The 13,024-nt window shown below is 41.2% G+C and overlaps 1 protein-coding gene across 4 annotated transcripts in view; it reads right to left on the minus strand.

Moving 5' to 3' along the window:
* LOC122798334 (protein spire homolog 1-like) overlaps positions 1–13,024 on the minus strand; it is an 893,363-nt gene that overhangs the window by 492,830 nt on the left and 387,509 nt on the right. For 2 of the 4 annotated variants that reach the window (XM_044067177.1, XM_044067176.1), the window contains exon 4: positions 11,505–11,546. The exons of the other annotated variants lie outside the window; for them this stretch is intronic. In XM_044067177.1, the coding sequence (XP_043923112.1) occupies positions 11,505–11,546 (42 nt within the window). The remainder of the gene's footprint in view (positions 1–11,504; positions 11,547–13,024) is intronic. 4 annotated transcript variants of the gene reach the window in all.

Genomic DNA, 13,024 nt, shown 5'->3' on the forward strand with positions numbered 1-13,024 from the left:
ACTCTGTAATCATCACTGCATTTAACTGAACTACCGTCTTTAGGGAAGGTCATAAGTGTCTGCCTTACCATCCCTGCATATGTGAAGACATCTCTATCATGCACCCCCTGCGGAAACTTACTGCATACTTAAACTGCCCTTAAACGTGCAGAAAAACGAATGAACTGTCCAATTTGCATCAGAAAGCCTCATCTCTCTCTCTGTCTCTCTTTCGGTCTCTTTCTCTATTTTCTAAATAAAGCAGGGACTACTTCACTGGCTTACTAAGCAAATCGCACATGCAGTTTAATGCTTCCAAAAACGAAATATCTTCTGGTAGTGAGCCTCATAATTAGGAAGAATTTTCCTTATCAGAATCCTGACAACAGCAAGAATTCATGCATTATATAATTACTCCTTAGTAGATGCGTCAGAGGAAGTTTTTCTTTTTGCTTTCTTAAACCTTAGCAAGAAAATGAAAACGTCTGCATCTCTGTATTTTATCAACAGACTCATGTCAGTCCACTGAATGTAAAGAGGCAGTTGGTCCCCGTTTCAGTGCAGTTTCCTGCACTAAACTGAAATGCACACTTGTAAAAGTTTTATAATCAAAGAAAAGATGAATTAAGACAGAAACAAAACTGGATGGACCTATGATGGTACAGGCATGACAGAATACTCCAGAAGTGGCAAATCTTGTCCTTCATTAATGCGTCTTGATAGAACATGATCATACACGATACACAGGTAGTGACAGAGGTGCACAGATATTTTCTTTTGGCAGAAAGGAGGAAGGTGAGGAAAATTTCAGTAATTTAGAAAATTACTTCCTATTCCTGTTTTGGAAGCAATTTCAATGTTGGCATCCTCTTCAGAAATAACTGGAATGGGTGTATTTATATATTTTTAGCTCTTTTGCCATTTCCCTTTAAGAGTCATCTGCGTTAATCTTCTCCATCTCAAAATTTTTCTCTTGATTCCTTTCAGACTTTCTGGCTTCCAATTTAACAAACATAGGTGTGTACTAGGCCTTTGGCCCTGGGGACTTTACAAGCCTAGCACATAGAAGTGCCCTGGCATTGTGCCGCCCGTTAGTTCCTAGTGCCTCTATCAAGTAGAGTCACTGGAGTGATCCCCGGGATGAACTTTCTATTACACATCCACTCATCAGGATTTGTCTTGAGGAGGGACAGCGAGGTGCTCTGCTTCACATGTATGAGAAGTCTATTCCAGAGCATGGGCAGGCTCTGGGTGAGGAACCTGTCCCTCCAGCGTGTTCTGTTGATTGTGTTACTGAGGTTGAGGTCTGTGGAGCATGTAGTGCGGAGGGATTGGGATTTCTTTAGATGTAGCATTTCTAACAGAGCTGGGTCAGACATAACTTTGTAAGTCAAGCAGAGATCGCCTCCAAGTAGGCAATATGAGACAGAGAATAGTTGTAGTCTTTTGAGTCTGTCCATGTAGGATATGTGTTTAAAGCCTAGGATCCTCTTCGTGAGGTACTTCTGTGGCCTCTCCAGCTGTTGCAGGTGTCTAGTGAGGTACATGCCAAATGGGGCATTATACCACATGATTGGTCTGAGGGAAGATAGAGAGAGAGTGACTATGCCCTCTTTCTTCCTGGATGCAAAACCCTTGGTAATGAGATGTGCCACATAGAAGGACTTACTGACCACAGTGGCAATGTGGTGGTCGAAGGAGAGGTTGCTGTCATCCTGCGTCCCCATATCTTTTATAATGCCTTTAGTGTTCAGTGGGCTAACATCAATGTGGTAATTAGTGGGAACTGTGCTTTTACCAAAAGGGATGACAACACATTTTTTTGGTGTTAGGCTTAAGGCCGTGGTTTCGACACCAGCTCACTGGTCTCAGTGAGGCCTTTGGAGAGGATGTCTGCATCACTTGGGGAGTTAATAACGGCTCCCAGCTTGCAGCTGTCTGCGAACTTGGTCAGCCAGAGTCCCTTTGGCTTGGACTTCTGAGAAGTAGATGCCGAACAGGAGAGGACCCAGGACTGATCCCTGTGGGACTCCACTCATGACTGGTCGGTAGTCTGACTTGCAATCCGCTACTTTCACACTGTGTTCTATCTGTGAGCCAATTTGCAACCCACCTAGTGATATAGGGTTTGATGCCTAGTCCGAAGTTTATCAATAATTCCCGAGTGAAGAATGGCATCAAAAGGCCTTGGCCAGATCAAGGTAGACTGCATGCGCTGCCTTACCTTCATCCACACCCCTGGTGACTGACTCAAAGAAGTCAACAAGGTTGAGCAGGCATGATATCCCTTTCACAAAGCCAAATTGCGTGGGGTCTAGAGTTTGGAGATTTCCTATTTCTTTGTTAATCAGGTCCATGATGTGCTCCATAGCTTTACATATCAGACTCATCAGGCTAATGGGGTGATAATTCCCAAGGTCTGTAGTCACTCCCCCTTTATGGAGAGGGATGACTGTAGCAGTGCGCCATTTGGTAGGGATAAAGCCTGAGAGGTGAGCCTGTGACTGTACAGGGCACACAGATGTGGTGCCAGTTTGCTTTGTAGTTCATGTAGAACACAGCAGGGATTTTATCGGGTCCCATGAAAGCTGTATTCTTGGCCTTGGACAATGCAGCTTTAACCTGTGCTGCAGTAATGCTGGGTGCCTGGCATTCTTCTGGTACTGTGAATTGTCCTTTGGGGGGGTGGGTTTAAAGATGGCACTGAATCTGTTGGCCAGGATGCTGGCAATATCTGTTGGCTCAGTATAGGAGGTACCATTGTGCAGAAACTCAGAGAAAATCACGGTATTTCCGTGGAAGTTCTTGATATAGCTATAGAAGGCTTTGTGATTGTTTTTAGTGTCTGCCACAATTCTGCCTTTATAGCTGGCTCAAATGGGATATTGTTTACCATAATCACAGACTGTATTTTATCAATCTAACTGAAGCTCTCGGAAGAGAAACAAAAGACTGAAAAGCACAGTGCAATACACAGTCAAAATTAACCTAGCTTTAAAGTGGGATGTGAACTTCAGAAAGGAATAAGAAGATCTGAGGAAGACAATGCCAACGCTGACTTTAAAGTGCCTCAAGCACCAAACAAGGTTCAACAGGAAAGACAATGACAGGAGGCCAGTTCTGGTCTTCAAAAGAACTTGAGTAAAGCTGACTGAAATTTATAGCTGGGAAAGAAGACATATTAAGTAGCTAAAACAAATATGATTTTCTGTTACACAAGCCTTCTACCAAAAAGAGCTAAAACAAGGGAAGAGAACACCTTTTTGGTAAACATGCCCATTGCTCTGACTTCTTATACAAGGACTATGTTGAGTTCTCAGGCCCAGTGCTACACTGCATGGGTACAACACAGAAGTCTGCCCTGGAATGCTTGCTGAACACACACAGTAGTCAGCTGGGGGCTTGCAAAGGACAGGTGCTCTTTTTGTTAACTGAGAGGCCAGCATCCAAGTTCTTTTAGGCTGCAAAAATGATTTCCCTATTAAAATTCAGATTAAGCATGTTTTGACCTTCACGGCATCACTTCCACAATCGTACTTTTATTTACTGAAGTTGGAAGATTTGCAATTACAAAATCTCACACTCTGAAAGGCAGCCTTAAAAACTCCACCACTCAGGATGTGCTCTATTGGAGGGATGAACCACGTCTCCTCATCTTCCTTCAAGGGGTGTTAGCTGATCATTTTGTGTGGAGAAAGATGACAACCAATCTAAAAAGTACTTCATAGACACAAGCATTTTACCCAAATTAAAGGTCATCCAGAGAACAGCTAGTAGCAGGAGAGGAATCACAATCATTATCTTCTAAGAGCAAGGAACTTGAGCTCCTTCTGATGCCCTGCTGGCTCCATGAGGGACATAAAGGAAAGAATCTGAGGTAAGATACAAACCACCTATTCAGAAGCAAAGTGCATGTCATTAATGGTGCTAGCAACCTCAGAGTCCTTTGTGGGGTCCTGTGTACTCACTAACCTTCCTGAATTATATTCCATCAAGAATCAATGAAAGCAGGTTCAAGGTAGTAGCATAACTGAAGGCTTGGCAAGGGCAGGAGGTTCTGGGGACTTCTACACCTCCTTCTCTAATAAGTCTTCTGCTCTTGGAAAGATGAAGGTAGTAGACTTCTCAAGGCTGGAAACATACTCAGGCACAGGAAAACTGGTGCTGCTATACAGAATTCACTCCCAAAAGTGGCTGCAATGGGAAGGGAGTCCTCCTTCTGTCACCCACGATTGTCAGTTGATGATGACTGTCAGTGTGACCCCCTCAGTAATGAAGAAGGGGTTCACCACCATTGGGTTCTTGGGGGACACTGATGAAGCAAACTCTGAACTGGGCAAAGATGTTGACCACAGCCTTCCCTGCCCCACACCTCTGATTTCTTACCTTCTCTATCCTCCTTAACGGTTGTCTGGAACTGCAAGCTGGACTTCACAGCTGATCCCTGCGCTAGCTTCCCCGTCCATTTTAGCCATTCTGCTCACATTGCAGGCAGCCTTAAATTCTTCTCATTATTTGTATCAGTTGGCCAGGTTGAAGTTCTAGCTCTTACTGCACACCTAAACACACTGCTCTTTTTTAAGCAGCAAAGATAGCTCCACTGCCACATTTGGAGGGGTGTGGCTTTTCAGGTATTAAACATGGGATGCTTCCTTATGAGGGATGTTAGAATCATTTGCAAGGCATTTTAGAATTAAGATTTAAGCTTAGTAAATGGCAAAAACAGAAGCAAGTCCAGACATATCCACCTAAGCTGGCACAATGGTGCCATGGTATGCATCAGTAATGGTGCGTGTGTGTGTGTGCGCGCGCATGTGCGAGTGTGTGTATGTGTGTGTGTGTGTACACATGCCCCATGTGAATGAACTATTAATCTCTGATGCATTCTGTTGTGAAAATGCCCCTCAAAGTAAAAACTGTAACATCATTTTGTTGTAGGTATCTTTGCTGCGTGCTACCAGTCCACTTCTGAATATTAGCAACCTCAAAAATATTGCTACACCTTGAAATGAAGTGCTGGTCTTTTGAGATCATGCCTTGGAAATTGAACCAGGAGAAAATATTGAGCATTAGCAAGTGTGGCGTTTACCATTTTCCTACTGAAAAAAAAAAAGATTAGAAGCAAATTTTTTACCTATACCATTAATTGTGCAATAAGTTATCCAGTCACTTAAAATGACAGAGAGACTGATCAGCAAAAGTACGTGGATAAATGCCTCTTCAACAGATGAGACAAGTGAGCATCTCTTGCCAAAAGCAGCAATAAAATGATCGACATAAATGATGATTTACCCACACATATGCAAGCAAATAATCAGATAAATTAGGATCACTCTTCTAAATAGAAATTTACCCAAGCATTTGAAAAGTATTGTATAAAACATCTTGTATAATCTAGATTTCTTTTAGGTTAAAGATGTTTGAGTAAAAACTCTTCTAATTTTACTTGTTGATTTCATTTGAATTAATCCAGCTGCTATTTTAAGCACATTACTGAATGGAAAATTAAAGTGTATTTAAATACAAAGTAATGAAACAGTACTGCAGGCATAACACATTTAGGAAAGCAGCTAATTACACACAGAGCTATCTGAGGAGGAGCAGCTGATCTGTGATACATAGCAATAAGTAGCCTGCTTTTTTTGCTCATTTGTAGTAGTTATTGCCTATTTTAGATATTTATAGCAATTTTATTGCATACTGCCTACTTGTACTATATTTCATAGCTGTTGGCTCACTTGTGATAAACATTTCTGCAGAGTTTTCTGCCTAAAATAGTTTAGGTGGTAGCTGTAATATTGTCCGTATTCCTGATTGTGCTTGTGATAAACATCTCTGCAGTGTGTTCTGCCTAAAATAGTTTAGCTGTGGTGACCCCTAACTGGGAAAAGCCGAAAGACAACAACAAAAAAAGTAGCTGTAATATTCTCCATATTCCTGATTGTGTTGTGGGTCTAGTTGTTTGTTAGAGGCTGTTTTCTGAGCTCATTGACCAGGCCATCACAGCAAAGACCATACCCCCACTTTAGTGAGAGTTTAGTGTTTATGGTCATTGTCTAGTTGGGGTGCCATGGCTACGGCTTGGAGAAAGCACCTCATTGGTCTTTTGAACATTTTTTGAAGTGTTTCAGGTTTCAACTTTCTGCTAAGAAGTTAACTTGAGTGTTTCAGCCATTACACTCCGCTATCTGAGGAGAAGCAGCTGATCTGTGATATATAACAATAAGTAGCCTGTTTTTTTTTTTTTGTTTATTTGTAGTAGTTATTGCCTATTTTAGATATTTACAGCAATTTTATTGTATACTGCATATTTGTACTGTATTTCATAGCTATTGGCTCACTTGTGATAAACATTTCTGTAGTGTTTTCTCCCACCCGCACTCTCTATTGACATCTTGTCTTTATACCTGCTGGCCTTGCAGTTGCCCACCTCTACTCTAAATTTGATCTTGGACACTCCTCCCAGTCAAGTGTCATTAGCTCATTCTACCTAATACAGAGAGGATTTCTTTCTGTTCCTCCTTTCTCCCTTTCTTAAAAAAAAAAAAAAATGTCTGAATATCCTTGTGCTCTGACTGTACTTCTTAAACATTTTGGAAATATAGAGTATATTTTAGTGCATTTATAAAAACTGTATTTGCCTTAATATTGCTACACCTCAAGTACTCTAGGTTGCACTGCATCTGAATTGCTTTAGTGTGTTTTAGCTGTTGTTCTGTAAATATAGACTTTTCTGTATATGTAGACTAGCTATTTATTCTACCGTATTACTGCCGCTTAAATTGTTTTTCAGTTGTGCACTTGTCTTGCTTCATTTAAAAAGTTTAAAATTATTAATTTTGTAGATTTTTAATTGTATTTACTGTTTAGGGCTACACACTCAAGTGTTAGCCTTTTCTGTGTTTATTTGGTGTATTATTGCATTGTTTAGCCTGTTTTTTAACAAAAAAAAAAAACTATCTTGTTTGCTTGTTTCCCGCCTTTCCTAGCTAGTATAGTCCAGATCCCAGGCTTTGCTGGTTTCAGGACTTTATTTTCTGTGTTCAGAGCTATCCAGACCTTGTTGTGGTAGAGGGGAAGTCCTACTCCCTACCTGTGAGCATTGTACTGCCTATCTGACACTAGAGGTGAGGTTTCCAGCTCTGAAATTGTAATTTTAGCCATTTTGGACTGACATCTATCCCTTTCAACTTTCTGGTTTAAAAACGCATGTGTTTGCACATTTTTTGCATCGTGCAGTACCGCTGGGCTATGGTTAAACTATTCAGGTGCCAGAAAGTCTGCTCTTCAAATTCTCCCTTAGAACTAGCTGGTTTCTCAATAGTAGCACTAAAACATGAACCCCTGTGACTAGCACTGGCTCTAGAACATGCTGGAAAGCACTAGGAAGCCTTAAACTGATACAAGCACTCAACTCTCCTTGTTAATAAGGAGAAATTAATCGTAGGCAATAAACAGCCTATAATTGCAAAGTACCTTGCAAAGGTAAAGGAAAACAGCTCTTGTACTTTACAAACAAGCACCTAAACAGGCATGTCCAAGGGTCAGCTTCCAGTGATTTCTCCTGTCCACTTGGTGAATCTGGGCATACTGGGGCAATGCAGCAACTGCCTCATGTACACAGACAGCCCTCTCCTTCAACTACCCAACACTACAACCTGTGAGAGATGCATTTATATAGCCAAACTGGAAGCAAAGCTCTCTCCAGCCAAGATTGTGCTAGACAGTCAAGGGGAGAAGGTTAACACCTGCACTACACCTCAAGCAACACATAGCTCTTCAAAACCCACACCATCAACACCCACACATGCCAACACTAAACCCACATATGCGGAGGCCCCTACCATTAACCTGCCCAAGCAACAAGGACCTCCAAAGCTGAAACGCAAAAAAACACCAGTCACAACCAAAGTGACACATAGCTCATAACACCAGTGTGCCACCCAACAGCAGCCCCTAAGGCAAGACAATGTACCCTTTAGTCATAGGTGACTCTATAGTCAGGCACACTGATGTCCCACTCACCAGGCTGAACAAGGAGAAAATTACAGTCAGCTGCCTGTCGGGTGCCAGGATCCACCACATAACACACGCACGCACTCAAGTCACTCCACAACAAGTACAAATACGACTCTGTCATTGTCCATGTTGGAGTGAATGACTTGAGACGTACCTCCTGGACTACATGAAAAGAGACATGGAAGAGCTTTCAGATCATGTGGCCCAGGCAGGTATGACCCTAGCCCTGAGTAGCATCCTGCTTTCGTCCAGAATGATACCACAGTATAAGGACTAAATGACTGACTTCAACAATTGGCTAAGCTTCTGGTGTCATTCAAAGGGGATCCATATTCACCAAGGATATTCACACCTTCAGGCTAGATGCCCAACACAATACATCTGAAATTCTCCAGGTGCAGCTAACACTAGGTAAGACTGCAATCCAAATTGTAACTTGTTACTGATCCCCCACCATGCCCCAAGATTCTCACTACACCATTCTAAATATACTGGACAATATTAAGATACAACGAAACCCTAATACTGGGTGATTTCAACTACCCTGCCATTAACTGGGAAAACTACTCAGGTACCAACACCTTTTCCCAACGGTTCTTGGAATTCATAAATTCCAACGCCCTGGATCAACTAATCCATTGTCCCACCAGGGGCTCCAATATCCTAGACCTGGTCATTACCAACATGGGAGATAGATGCTCCACACCAGTGGTCACTCCCTCATTGGTTAGTTCTGACCATAAGCAAATCACCCTTGACATCCACATCCCAACCCCACCCCCCAGTAAGGAAACCTCTGTAAAAAACTTCTCCAAAGCCAACTTCATGCTACTGAAGTCAGAAGTGACAAACTTCATGACACCCATGCAGATGGGAGCTGAAAGTTCGACTGCTGAATCCTACACGAAGCCTGAGGTGAGGCTATGATTAAACATGTCACCTCAGGCTTCGTGCCCACTGTTTGGCGCACAGCTACAGTTATCCCACTCCACAAAGGGGGATCCACCTTGGATCCCGGGAACTACCGTCCCATCAGTCGGACGAGCCTGATCTACAAAGGCATGGAATGCATTATCATGGAACTTATAAACAAACACACTGGCAACCTTCAAACACTGGACCCCACCCAGTTTGGGTTTGTGAAGGGCCGATCTTGTCTCCTGAACCTGAATGACTTCTTCAAATCAGTCTCCAGAGCTGTGGACGAGTATAAGGCAGTCCACACAGCCTATCTGGACCTCACCAAGGCCTTCGACACCATCCCCCACTCTGGAATCATAGATAAACTTACTAATCTGGGTATAAATCCCTACGTCACTCAATGGGTTGCCAACTGGCTTACTGACAGAACCCAGATTGTAAAAGTAGCCGACTCCAAATCCAGCTCCAGACAATTGGAGTACCTCGGGGTTCAGTCCTGGGACCGCTCTTGTTTGGCATCTACTTCTCTGAAGTACAGGCCAACACTAAGGGACTCTGGCTAACAAAGTTCGCAGATAACTGCAAACAGGAAGCTATTACTGAATCCTCAAATGATGTGGATATTCTACAAAAGCGCCTTACAGAAACAGATGCTTGGTGCCAGAGCCATGGGCTCAAGCTTAATGCCAAGAAATGTATAGTTTCCCCTTCGGGAAAAAAACATGTGCCCATGAATTACCACATAGGTGGCATTACACTAAACACCGAAAATGTGATGAGAGACTTAGGGACACAGGTGGACAGTCGTCTCACCTTCGATAACCATATCACCACAACAGTCAGGAAATCCTTCTATGTGGCACACCTCATCACTAAGGGCTTTTCTTCCAGAAAAAAAGGAGGTCATTGTCCCACTTTACTCATCCCTCATTAGACCCATTATAGAGTACAATGTTTGGTATGTACCTCACAAGACATCTGCAACAACTGGAAAGGCTGCAGAAATACCTCACTAAAAGAATCACAGGCCTAAAGCAGATGCCCCATATTGACAGTCTAAAAAAATCCAGTTATACTCTGTAGGACCCACTACAATTAAAGAAAAAAAATATCTGTCTCTTATTTAAAGCACTGGAAAGTTGTACACTGAGTGCAATTAGCCATATTACTAGTGCTCCTGTGAATATGGTGAAAAATAGCTTTTCATACTGAGCAGGAGTTAAGACAAAATACACCACCATTATGATTCTGCTAGGGCTGCAATTTTCAGTCAACTCACCCTCATCTCCCTTTCCAGAACAGGTAAAGGAAGCATGCACATACCAGTGCACTTCTTGGTAGTTTAAAAAATGGCACCACTGCAACAAAGAATATACTTTAGAGAGCATAATGAAACAAGAAGCCCTCCAAAAATGCATTAGGCTTCTGCAACCAAGTGGAAGTAGTCAGTTCTGTAAGACCAAACTTTGAATTTTTTTTTTTTTTTGCCAGATCATCAAAATATGCAGAATTTCCCAACAGAGACATTGCTACATGAATTTATCCTTACCCGTCCTGTGATACAGCTACACAGGAGTTGATTATAAGGGCAGGGGGGCAGAGCCTTTCACAGTGGCTATATATATCTTATTAATCTCAAAAAAATTAATCAAATGCAATTTAGCTTCTAGTCAATGCCGCATTTCATTATTTTTTTTTCATCCAACTGACATAATTCCAAAATCAAAACTGTGAAGTACCTAAACTGATCTCAAAATGGCCATATTACTCAATGTTTAAAAATGAAGAAAGGTAACAGAATTATTGGTACAAGGTCTGTTCCGAGAACACTTTATCCTACAGTTTACAAGTAACGTTCTCTTTGTGACTGAGGTTTTGAACACTGCATTGCAATGTCAACTGTTTCACTTTCTCCTTTGTATACAACCAACTTAATCTGCCTCACATGCGATAAATTTATCTACCTTGATATTAATATATATATATTTGTGTGTGTGTGTATATACATATATATATATATATATATATGTAGAATATATATATATATATATATATGTAGAATATATATATATATATATAGATATATATATATATATATATATATATATATATAAATAAATATATATATGCACACACACACACACACACACACACACACACACACACACACAGAAAGAAAAAAAGGGGAAGTGGAAAAACAAGTTGTGATTTTTTTTTGTTGGCATAACCAGACTACCTGTGTATAAAAATTCTTGAGGGGCTTTTTTCTGTTACAGATTCTCTGTTTTAAAGAGATTTGTAATAACTAAAAGATGAAGTGCTTATATCACCCACCAGCATCCTCAAACAAGGAGCTGAAACAGACCTAGAAGACAGTATGTTTTAATATTTCTGTATGTTTTAATATTTCTGAACTACTCCTACACAGCTTTCGGGATTTTTCCTCATGCTATCCTGTGACTCACTGGTCCCTGAAACAATACATCCACAACAAGTGTCACAGCACAATTACAAGTGACAGCAAAAGATGACACTGAGGAGCACACAAACAAGGGGTAAGGGATTTACACCATGTTTATGTTTACCTGATAAGTCAAAACTGTAAGACATGCTAAGCGGTCGGATTACTGCAAGGGAAGAAAAGGCAACTGTTAGGAAAGCAAAAGTGGACATACATGCAGTTCACATTTTCAGTTACGTACCATAAAGTAATTTTATCTTTTGCATATAAAAGTACTAAAAAAATAGGCTTAAACACAGATGACAAACAAGGATCCTGCACGGATTCCAGGTAACACAAATTTTACATTATACAACAGAATTGTGAAATCCTATAATCCCACTGATCAGTACACTAAACAGCAATGAAACTTGCTGTGTGGAATGAACTGTTTTTACACATACTAGCACATCCAACTCAACAATCCAGACAGAACACTTGAAGCTATTGCTTAAATAATTCACTGCCCACAGTGCGTTATTACTTAAGTAATTCAGTTATGAGACGCAATGACAAATAAACTGCTGTTAGAAATAGATGCAAAATTAATGCAAAACTATACATTTTATACATCATGTCTGTAAGATACTGCTGAAAGACAAATCTCAAAAGCAATTTCTAATTATATGACAGTATGAATACTAGCCTGAGTCTACCCATAGAGAAATATTGATATTCTGTTACTGCAGCTAATCAACTAATACTGAAGCAAATGGAGTTTCCCTGAGTTTATGCACGCCTTATGTTTTTTCATACCACAGACAGAGCTATAAAACCATCCAGCAGCAAGTGAAATTCTTTAGGTTTTTTTTTTTTTTTTTAAACTTTATGCTGTATATAATTGTGATAAACTCTTCTGTTAGTCGTTGTCTTTCGGCTTTTTCCCGGTAAGGGGTCGCCACAGCGGAACTCCGGTCCGCTAATGATTGGCAGTAGATTTTTATGAAACGCCGAGGTGCCAGCTTGACGCCCAACCTTCAACGAAGGCATTCCATTTACACATACATGTCTTTCGAACGCTACCCAACCACGGGGAGGACATGCAGACTCCACAAAGAAGGCACCCCCAAGCCGAGAATCAAACGGGAGAACCTCTTGCTGTGAGGTTTGCAAAATAAAGAACAGTCAGCACATATGAAAACTCATGCACATTACTGAAATGGGAGGGTTTATGCAGCTTTGTGTGTGTGTGTGTGTGTGTGTGTGTGTGTGTGTGTGTGTGTGTGTGCGTGCAGAACTTTAAATATCATATCACGTCATCATTTTTATAACTGTGACTACAACAATGCCATTTCTTTAGCTCTGTGGGTAAACAAGTGGGATATTCCCCTACTGCTATTATCAACTTGTCTAGATTTTCCTCTGCAGCTCCCATGCCTGGGGCATGTATCTACCTGTCCAAATATGCTATGACATCATACACAAGACTAAAACAGCAAGCTTGGCCCCTGCACCCACCAGTTCCACACATTCACTGAGTCAGCACAATTTAAGCCAAAAAAACACTGCACAATGACATATAAATATACACTTGCCCTAGCAGTTTCTAGATGGAAAGGCTGTCCAGACACAGGGTATAGGGGGAATTTAACACTCATAGATGAG

Source organism: Protopterus annectens, chromosome 3.part1, assembly GCF_019279795.1.
Source record: "Protopterus annectens isolate FY-2018-M chromosome 3.part1, PAN1.0, whole genome shotgun sequence".
In the NCBI taxonomy this organism is placed as follows: Eukaryota; Metazoa; Chordata; order Ceratodontiformes; family Protopteridae; genus Protopterus; species Protopterus annectens.